Source organism: Cynocephalus volans, chromosome 17 (genome assembly GCF_027409185.1).
Source record: "Cynocephalus volans isolate mCynVol1 chromosome 17, mCynVol1.pri, whole genome shotgun sequence".
NCBI classification, from domain to species: Eukaryota; Metazoa; Chordata; class Mammalia; order Dermoptera; family Cynocephalidae; genus Cynocephalus; species Cynocephalus volans.
In genome coordinates this window covers 42,331,171-42,341,166 of record NC_084476.1, presented here as the reverse complement: position 1 = coordinate 42,341,166, position 9,996 = coordinate 42,331,171, and the positions used below count along the sequence as shown (strand labels likewise).

General features: G+C 52.4%; 2 protein-coding genes, 1 long non-coding RNA gene and 1 pseudogene across 3 annotated transcripts; 2 read left to right on the top strand and 2 right to left on the bottom strand.

Moving 5' to 3' along the window:
- Positions 1-7: 7 nt before the first annotated feature.
- On the bottom strand, positions 8-723 carry CCL27 (C-C motif chemokine ligand 27). Its single transcript, XM_063081973.1, has 3 exons — positions 647-723; positions 375-507; positions 8-184 (listed from the first exon to the last, which is right to left on the bottom strand). The coding sequence occupies exons 1-3, from the start codon at positions 714-716 to the stop codon at positions 28-30; spliced, it is 360 nt and encodes a 119-aa protein (XP_062938043.1). The 5' UTR covers positions 717-723; the 3' UTR covers positions 8-27.
- Positions 724-3,960: 3,237 nt separating this feature from the next.
- Positions 3,961-5,011, bottom strand: LOC134365727 (uncharacterized). The gene is made up of 4 exons (XM_063081974.1): positions 4,967-5,011; positions 4,536-4,603; positions 4,254-4,313; positions 3,961-4,123 (listed from the first exon to the last, which is right to left on the bottom strand). The coding sequence occupies exons 1-4, from the start codon at positions 4,967-4,969 to the stop codon at positions 3,967-3,969; spliced, it is 288 nt and encodes a 95-aa protein (XP_062938044.1). The 5' UTR covers positions 4,970-5,011; the 3' UTR covers positions 3,961-3,966.
- On the top strand, positions 4,529-9,224 carry LOC134365728 (uncharacterized). Its single transcript, XR_010022159.1, has 2 exons — positions 4,529-4,690; positions 8,508-9,224. It is a non-coding gene; the product is annotated as an uncharacterized LOC134365728 (long non-coding RNA).
- LOC134366122 (large ribosomal subunit protein eL34-like) lies at positions 5,606-7,202 on the top strand (annotated as a pseudogene).
- Positions 9,225-9,996: the final 772 nt, after the last annotated feature.

Here is a 9,996-nt window from a genome sequence, read left to right as displayed (position 1 = left end):
CCGAGATTATTGTCCAATGCTGCTTTATTATTTTGGCTGTTGGGGGTGCCAGGTCATTTTCCCCAGCAGCCCAAAATTCAGGTTGGGGAGAGTCCCCTGGAGCCTTTTCCCTTGGCGCTCAAACCATCGAGCCAGGCTGTGGTTCTGGGGATGGATGCAGACGCTGCGTCGAGCCAGGTGAAGCCTGGGAAGGGAAAGGTCCAAAGCTATGATCATAACTTGGGGATGAGGTTAGGGTCCAGGGGATAGGTGAAAGGGCTAGATGAAAACCTAAGTTGGTATCAGAATTAGCAGTTGGGGCTGGAGTTGGGGTTAGTATCAGGTTTGGGACTGAGGTCAGAGTCAGAGGTATCAGGGGTGGGGTCATAGCTCACACATAAGCCTGGAGGTGACAGTCTCCATCAGCCTCCTGCAGTTCCACCCGGATGACCTTCCTCAGCAGCTTGTTTGAGAGGTGCTGTCGGTAGAGCTGAGTACAGCAGGTAGTGCTGGGTGGCATTGGCAATGCTAAGGGATGATGGAACCACATGTTCAGAGGGGTCCTGCCCCAGAACCTCTCTACTGGACAGCTGGAGGTTGTACTTCCCGACTTTTCCTTCATCCCATTCACCCAGGCTCCCAGCCTTCTATAACCCCAAGTACTCACCTGCTTCATGGTCTGGGCTCAGGAGCAGCAATAGCAGCAGGAGGCTGCTGGTAGATGAGGGCCACTTCATGCTTCTCAGCCTAGTTATTCCCTTCTCTCTCTTCCTCCTCCCCTTTTATATGTGTGCCTGTTACCTGGGGCATCAGGTGAGTCAGAGGCAGGTGGAGATGTATTGTATCCTGTGACACTCTTGGCCTGTTGCCGCAGACCCCTTCCTCTTCCAGGACTGCCATTTCCATGGTTCCTAAGCCCTGGGCAGAGAGCTGGGGGAAGGGGTGGTACATGATGTGGGTACTGATGGTACAGTGACTAAGGCAGCCAAGGATCCACAGTGGCATCCACTCATTTAACCACACATAGCCACACATTCACAGTCACACCTCAATGCTCGATCAACCTCACAAATGACACCCATGATCAGACAACTATAGACAAAATCATACAGCCCCAGTTATAGTGTAACTGGGAGTCCCATTCCCATACAGTTGTGTTTTCACACTCACAATCATACTAGCACACAGATTCTGTGGGGGAGTTGTGGGTGGGGAGGGAGCAGAAGGCGGTCCAGCATCAACTTGCCTTCATCTTCCCCTCCCCATTTCCTGCCCTGGCCTGCCTACCTGTCTTGTCAGGAGAAATTGATGGGAATGGGTCCCTAAAGCAGGCCATTCTGACTGAGAAGGGCTCTTGGATGGGGCCAGCCACAAAAGCTGGTACAAGGCCTTCTTTGGTAGTATTGAGGGTTTCTTGGAGATGCTGAGGTGGGGGCTGCTTTCCCCAGGGAGATGAGTCAGGGAGGAAAGGTGGGGTGGATGAGGAAGGAAGATAAAAGCTCTTTGGTGCCAGGTTGCTGTTATCAAAACAGGCAAAAGGCCCATGAAATCTTCTTTGCTTAGTCCTGTTCCAGGAATGCCAGTCTTTTGCCAGCCAGGGGTTTCCAGACTCAGTCCCTTGCTTGTTGGAGATATCAAGAGCTCATTTACCCCTCTCTTGTTCTACTCAGATTCTAGCACTTTCCATCGTGGGCCTGGAGGAACATCCTCCTCACTCAGATTCAGTAATACTCTCAACTCCAACCCGTACACCCTCTGCATCCCATCCTCTGGCTATAGCCGCAGCCTCCCATCTCTTTCCTGTCCTTCTTTCCTAATCCCATACCTAGTGCTCACTCCCCTCTTTACCCCCTACCCAGCAAAACAAAACTCCTATCCCTCATCCTGTCCTTCCCAGAAAGCTGGGAACTGTCTAGGGTGGGGCGGGGTTGGGGCATGCTGCTGGGTTTAGTGCCCCTGGCTCCTTGAAGAATGTCCCACTCCTAGTTTGGGGATTTCAATTTTCAAGTCCTGCCCTCTCTTTGCATTATTTTTTATTTTATTTTATTTTATTTTGGCTGGCCGCTACAGGGGTCGAACCCTGGACCTTGGGGTTAGCAACTGAGCTAACCCGCCAGGAACCTGCTCTATATTTGAAATATAAACTGAGTCATCACCCAATAATTCAGCCCTTATCTGGTTGTTGTAGGGGTGCCTTTTTTTTTTTTTGGTGGCTGGTCGGTACAGAGATCCAAACTTATGACCTTGGTGTTATAAAGCTGCAGGGGTGCCTTGTGCAGCCTTCTGCTCTGGGGCCAGCTACCCTCTGTCAGGCAGCCTTTCACTTGGGATAGGACTCACACCTCTGGGCAACCCTTTCTGCTGCAGGGCTGCTGCTTCAACAATCAGGAGGTACTTCAGCTTACAAGTAGGGACTAGGCCCCCTCCAGGATGAAAACTCAAGCCTCTCCTCCCTCCTGTCCAGCATGAAGCTCGAAGTCCCCTCCCTGGAGTTTGTCTTGGGGATATTCAGGTTTTTTTTTTTTTTTTTTTTTAAAGATGACTGGTAAGGGGATATTAACCCTTGACTTGGTGTTGTCAGCACCACGCTCTCCCAAGTGAGCAAACCGGCCATCCCTATATAGGGATCCGAACCCAGGGCCTTGGTGTTATCAGCACCACACTCTCCCGAGTGAGCCACAGGCTGGCCCTACGGGATCTTCAGGTTTTCTGACAGCGTCCTAGTAAGGTTTGGGCCCAAAGCTGGACAGAGCAGTTCACATTTGGACAAGTATTTGATGTAGACAACATGAGGAAATGGCTCAACATTTTGGGCATTTTTTTTTTAAGGTGACCATAACCCAGAGGTCACTCATCTTGAACTTCTGTTACCAGAGACCTTTTTAAAGGTCCCTCTCCCACCCCCTGGTCTGGATTTGTGCCCTAGAGCTTGGGTGAAGCCATAGAGGGAATCCAGAGGAAATTCCCTAGGTTCCATCATCTTGTCATAGACCTTCTCCATCAGCTGGCTGTCTGCCACACACTTTGTAGTCTTTCCTGGATTTGTCAGTCTAGAGACCTTTGGAAGGCAGGAAACGAATTCTTCCAGTGTGTACCCATCTTTTCCCTTTGGTTTCTCCAAATGTAAGGCCAAGTCTTCACCCCAGCCACAATCTGCTGTGGCAGGGGCAGCTGCAGGCTGAAAGTCTGCTTTGGCTCCAGCCAGAAATTGGGCTGTCCCTTTACCTTAATTCTCTGGTGCCCTTTCTGGTGCTGGGGCCAGTCCCTAACTTAAATGCCCACACAGCAATACCTGACTCTCACCACTTTAGGAGTTAGTGGGTCCCAGGCTGATTGGGTGGAATGAGACAGAAAAGAGTGACAGGAAGCAGTGGCCTTTGGACTCTCCTAGGGAGAAAAAAAGAACTGCTAGGTGAGCTGATGCCAAGTATCTCTAAACTTGAGATCACACTGGAGGAGCCAACAGTTGGAGTTTTAACTGCAGGAAAGGTCCTCAACCCAGGTTACTCCCCTGTGTCAGGCAGCTTCTAGGAATCTTCCTCTCCTCTCAAGCCTACTTCCTACACTTCTGGCTTAAAATGTTTTAGATCTATTTCCAGGAAAAGAAGATTCTGCAGACACCTGGCAAAGCCCTGGCAAGGAGGGCGATGGTAACAGAGCTGGGGTTGTAGGAACTCATCAACATGGAGATAAGGTTGAGAGGAAGATCAGGCTAGGATTATTTAGTCCTCTCCATATAGGCTAGTCACAGTGATGGATGGGTTTTGGGTGGGGGGTCGGGTGGGGGGAGAGGGCAGTCGCTAATGGTACCAAGAGGCCTGACACTGATGAAGGTCCTTAGGAATAACTGGGCCTTGACATGGAAGGGCACCCTACTAGGGAGGGAGGTTCTGTCAGTAAGGAAACTGAGCCGGTGTGAAGAGGGGCTCCCAGCACGAATGGTGGCTGCGGCGGCAGAGTCAAGAGGGCAGTACGGCGGGCTTCGGTTTAAATCTTTAATGTACCGGCTGGCTGGGCAGCTGCAGCGGGCGTGCGGCAGGGGAGGCCACGACCCGAGCGCGGGGGGGCAGGGCCCAGGCCGCTGGACAGACAGCTCATCAGGCCCCGCAGAGGCTCCAGCTTCTGCTCCCGGGGGTGCGCCGAGCTGTGGGGCAACCCGACACTGGCATGAGGCGAGGAGGGGAGGGGCCTCCCGAATTCCACCCCTGATCCGTCCTCCGAGACTGAGCCTCATTCGGGCCCCGGGCGGGTCAGCGATATCGCAGGCCCCTCACCTCCGCTCCCTCCGCCACATGCGCAGCCAGGGGAAAAAGTAGAAGCAGCCCCAGTAGATCCTGCAGAGAGAAGGTAAGGCCGGGCGGGGCGGGGCTGACCCCACAGACCCCGCCCCCGGACATGTCCTCCAGAAAGGCTCCGCCCCGCCCCCTAAAGGCGTTTCCCTTCATAGCCCACGCCCCTAAGAGGACCCGCCCCGCCACCCCTCTCGCCCTCAGAGCACTTGCACCCTCCCCCAACCCCGCTTGGTTCCGCCTACGCAGAACCCCGCCTCCACTCACTCCTCCTCTGCCTCCAGCGCCACCTCGTATCGCCTCAATCCCGACATGTCCTGGTTGCCGAACGTCTCCTGGGGAGCGACATGATAGAATCAGGGATTCCCCAATCCCAGATCCCCCTGTCCGTCACTGTCAAGACGAGTCTGACTGTTTCTCAGGTAATCTGAGGCAGGTGCCCCCGGGAAGCCTCAATTGCCACATCGGGACAGGGAGAGATTGAAGATTTGGGAGGCACCAGAAATTAAGGGGTTAGGAGGTGGGTCATCTCTGGGGCCCGGGGTATTTCAGAAATCAGGGCGAGAGGTTTGGCGGCCATGGGGCTAGGAGATTTGGGGCTCTGGGTGAGGATTTTCAGGTCACCTGGAGGGGGCAGAGGAGTCGGCGCAGCCTAAACTCCCGCCCTCCCTGGCTCCACCCCGGAAACAAACCGTTACCATTACGTCACAGGCACTCCATCGCGCAGTAGGGTGGGGCTTGCCTATCACCCGGAAGGGGTGGAGTCAGCATATGTCTCAGAGGTGGCGGGAGTCAAGATGTCTCGCGAAGGTGGAGCTTGGGCCTGTCAATAAAGGGGCGGAGACGGGGTTTATTAAGATGCGGCGCAGAGAACCTTCTTTTATAGGGATGGAATCAGATTTTTGAGCTACACACTTGGAGGCTGAGGCCTCAGCACCAAGCGGCAAGAAAAGACCTTTGGGACTGTGTTCAGTACTGTTTTCCCACCCACCCCCTCCCCGACTACCCTTCCATAGCTTCTTCCCTGCCTGTCGCCTTTCTTGCCTGGCACACTCGCCTTGTATGACCCCCAGGTTGAGGAAGAATAGGCCCCTGGAGAGAAACCAGTCTACAACAGGCCAGGCTATGGAAATACTTGTTGGCTTAGTGGCCTTGGCTAAGTCACTTAATGGCCAGAGGGTCATAGCCCTTCCTCTCTGAGCTGAGATTTTTTTTTCTAGTCATTCAATCAACAGATATTTACTGAGTGTTTGCTACGTGCCAGCACTGTTCTAGGCATGAAGATATAACGGTAAATAAGACACCTCTTATAGGGACAGCATCTAGAGGCACTCAGGATGGTCCAGCGTCTGACATATGGTCATAGGCTTTCCTACAATACAGCTTCTAACAAAACTAGACTGTCCCGAACCCCTGGTGATAGAATCATTTACCTTTATACCAAGAAAGTTGGGAAAGCACCAAAATCTGCATGTGGAGTGTGTCCAGGCAGACTTCGAGGGGTTTGTTCTGTGAGACCTAAAGTTCTTAAGAGGTTATCTAAAATGAAAAAACATGTCAGCAGGGCCTATGGTGGCTCCATGTGTGCTAAATGTGTCTGTGACAGGATCAAGTGTGCTTTTCTTATTGAGGATCAGAAGATCATTGTGAAGTGTCAAAGGCACAAGCACAGAGTCAGAAAGCTAAATTTAAAAATGAAGCTTTTTTGAGTAATAAAAAAAAAATCAAAAGGCAAAAAAAAGACAAGACAGTCTCCACCCTCACAGAGGTTATCACCTGGGAATGGAGGTGGGGGTGGGTCAAAAGAGATCAGACCTTACAAATCACTTCCCCCAGCAGGCTGACTGGGGGAAGGAGAGGTTCTGCAGTAGCGCCAAGAAAGGGCAGTTAACCCAATGTGGGAAGCTGGAAATAGCTACCCCAGACCTCTGACATCCCAGCCAAGTACTGAGCCAGAGTTGTTTTGGGGAGTGGGGAAGAGAGCCTTGTGGCTAGACTGACTGTATGGGAGAGTGACCAGAAATGAGTGAGGTGAAAGTTTTCTTAGGCTGAAATGTGAGGAATGGACACCACTCCCCTCTTCCCCATACCACCCTCTTTCTCCCTCTCATACCCATATTTCCTTGTCTGAGTCACATACAAACAGCAGACAGACAGATCTGTGGGAACCAGGTGGCTTTATTGGAAGTATGGCAGTCTGGGCGTGGAGGAGCTGTGCTACCTCTGCACACGCCCTCTCACTCACACACGCACTCACACTTACATTGACACTCCAGGCTCTGCCCTGGTTGGGTCAGGTCTGGTGCAGAGCTGCTGGAGGCCTGGTGCTGCCTTCTGTCCTTGGTTCTCCAGGCTAGGGTGAGGCACATCTCTTCACTCAGATGCAGGGCTCCCTCTGGCACTGTCATGAGTTAACTGCTTTGGGCGTTTGCTCTGGGAGAGGAAGGAGAGGCAGAGTAATGGGCTGGAATCTTAGATGAGGGCTTGGAGAGAGGAGGCAGGGCCGGGGAGGGCCAGGCTTGCCTTGGCAGAGGTCTTCTTCAGTCTCCGGATGATGTGGCCCACCTGGGGCTGGTCTGGGGGTGGTACACAGCTGGCGGCCCCTCAGTGTGGTGTACTTAGAGTCAGAGGTCAGCGAGAAGGGAGCCCTGAAACTCAGCTTCCTGGAAGGCCTTTGCATGAGGGGCAGAAGCTGGGGACCATGTCTTAGAACTTGGTTTAGGGGCTTCCTTGTGGGAGGGGCTGAATAAGGAGAGGGGAGGGGGTGTAAGATGGTGAGGGGAGGCCCGAATGATGGAGGAAGTGGTTGAGAAGGGAGGAGCCTGGACACTGTCCACTCCCAACTCACAGGACAAAGTACCTGCAGCCATCTTTGAGGAAGAGATTGCCAAAAACACCAAAAATGTTCCCAGGACCTGGGTGTTCGTTTACTAAGGCAGATTCCTCACAGTTGTTGACACCACTCAGAGCTGGTGGGCTGGGTGTTAGCGTTAGGGCTTAAAGGACTCTAAGGAGGAAAGACCACAGCCCTGACTGGAATTCAGGATGTCTGTGTCCAGTGCCATAGCTTTAGTGTCGCTCTCTCCTCTACCCAAGCACACTGTCCTATTCTCCCTCTGGGAAACTGAGGCTAGATGAGACAGAAGAGCAGCCAGAGACTCCAGGACCTATTCAGTCAATGACACATATAGGAACACCTGGGGCATAGGCACATCACCACCCTGTAGGTGTACACACAGGACACAGGCCTGGCCACACCACACAGGCACGTGCATAGACTGCACAGGAAACACAGAATGAACCAGTATAGCCATGTCACACACGGACATACAATCACCACAAGGGCACACCCATTTGGCACATGTACAGTCTCACGTTTTACTCACATACAGATGTTGACGTGAAGTCAGTCTCCTTCACGACTTCCTGAGGTCTGTGCACTGATCCCTCACCTCACCATTTAAGCCATGCTACATTTTACCCGCTCCTGGCAAGAAGATCAGTATGCTGAGGAGTGATGCCACACAGGAGGCCGTGGAGGACGGACAGAGAGGGACAGAGGGGTAGAGTCCCTGGGAGCAGCAAGTGTGTGCGGGTGTGCAGGAGTTCTTCTGCTTGTGTGAAGTCTGTGTGTGAGGCTGGATGGAGGAGAGGGGGCAGGAGAGTGATCCTGAGGGTATGGGAGTCCTTGGAAGACTGTGAGGGCCTGGTGAGTATGTGTGTGGGAGGCTGTGGCTGTTTTATTTATGGCCCCTTGATGCTTTCATTTTTTTTTTTTCTTGGTGGCTGGCCATTATAGGGATGGAACCCTGGACATTGGTGCTATCAGCACCAAGCTCTAACCGACTGTTACAACTTGCCAGCCTTAAACTTTCATTTTCTTTCTTTCGTATTAGCCATATTGATAAGGAATTCAGGTTTGGGAAGGAGAAGCTTGTTTTTGTTTTAGGACATAGCACCTTAAATGGGGACAGGGAGAGAGGATTAAAAGAGAAAGAGGGAGGCAGTTTAAGCATTTACAGGACAATATCACAGAGTGTTGATAATGCAAAATTCTGGAGAATAGGGAGAGGGAAGGCCATGTCCCACCCTGAGACCTGGGGTCTGTATGTGACCTTATCTAGCCACAGCTGCACCCCATATGGGCTGCATGAGTTTTACAAAATCATTTTTTTCCTTTTTGCATCTGCTTTCCTTGCTGTAAAAATAAACTTATCTAAATCTCATTTGCCTCACCAGGTTGTTCTGAAGTCCACAGAGACAGCAATGCCACATGCCGAATAGCACTTGTGTGAGGCCTGCAGTGGTGAATTACATTGGAGCCCTGTGCTCCTGGAACACCTTAAGGGTGAAGCGTCCCCCTACTCCGTGTTCGAAAAAGGGCTCACTGCGAAGCATGCCCATGCCCCTAGGGCCTGGATGAGACTCAGAGATACCCACGACAGGGTCAGACTGCCCGTCCCCACTGAGCAATCAGAGAACAATGCTTGCTAGCCCACCCTTGGCTCGATTTCTTGCCTTCTCCAGGCCTGGGCCCCTAGCGCTCAGCCCGGCCTCGGTCCAGCAGCTGGCTCCATGGCCCAATCCATGCCTCCAAAGAGAGCCCTCCACCCCCGCGGACCCCGGGCATGAAGCCTCCCTGACCCGACCCTTTCCGTGCAGATGCCCGCAGCCCTGGATACGCTCCCGGCCGGCCGTGGTGCAGGCCTGGACCCACCGCGCCCAGCCTGCCTGCCCGGTGGGCCTGGGGTAGCTGCGCCTGCTTGTGCTACTGTAAGGTGCGCGTGGGCCAGGGGATCACTGAGCCAACAGGAGATGTACCCTCCCGGGCCCAGGCCCTGCATACTTGTTGGGCCTGCTCCGCCAGGCCTGCCCCACTGGCACTGCTTGAAGCTTTCATTTGCTACGTCTAGAGATTTCCGCCCTTCTGGTGTATAATAAATATTTTGATTGGTCTTTTCCCTTCCTTCTGATGTATAATGAAGAAATTGATTGGCCTTTGTCCCTGGTTCCTGAGAGGGAGACTAAACCTTTGGAATTTCCTAAGTAATAGGAGTGTCTTTGTTTTTCATGAGCCCCTTGGATCACACCTGAGCTTATGTGAAGAGATATGACTCAGGATGGAGGCTGGTCACCATAATGAGCAACCATGTGATTAGAGGGTAGGGACTTTGAACCAGCTCGACCTCTGGGGAGGGGACAGGGGCTAGAGATTGCATTCAGGCAGGTGGCCAACAATTCAATTATGCCCACTTAGTGAAATCTTAATAAACACTCGGGACACCAAAACTCAGAACTTTCTGGTTGGTGAACACATTGATGTGCCGTGATGGTGACAGACACTATTCCTCCATGGGGAAAGAGTATGGAATCTCTGCATTTGGAACCTCCCAGACTTGATCCTATGCGTCTCTTCATTTGGCTGTTCCCAATTTATACCTTTTATAAAAAAATAGTAAGCATAGCACTTTCCTGAGTTCTGTGAGCCATTCTAGCAACTTATGGAAACTGAGGGGGGTTGTGGGAACTGCCCAGACTTGTAGCCAGTTGGTCAGAAATGCTGGTGGCTTGGGGACTGTACTCATGGCTGACATCTAAAGTGGGGCCATCTTGTTGGGGGCCTTCCTCCTAAACCTGTAAAGTCTGGTGCTAACTCTGGGTGGTTAGTGTCAGAAGCGAATTGCAGTACTTGAGTTGGTAGCAGAATATCTTTCCACTGGATGCACTC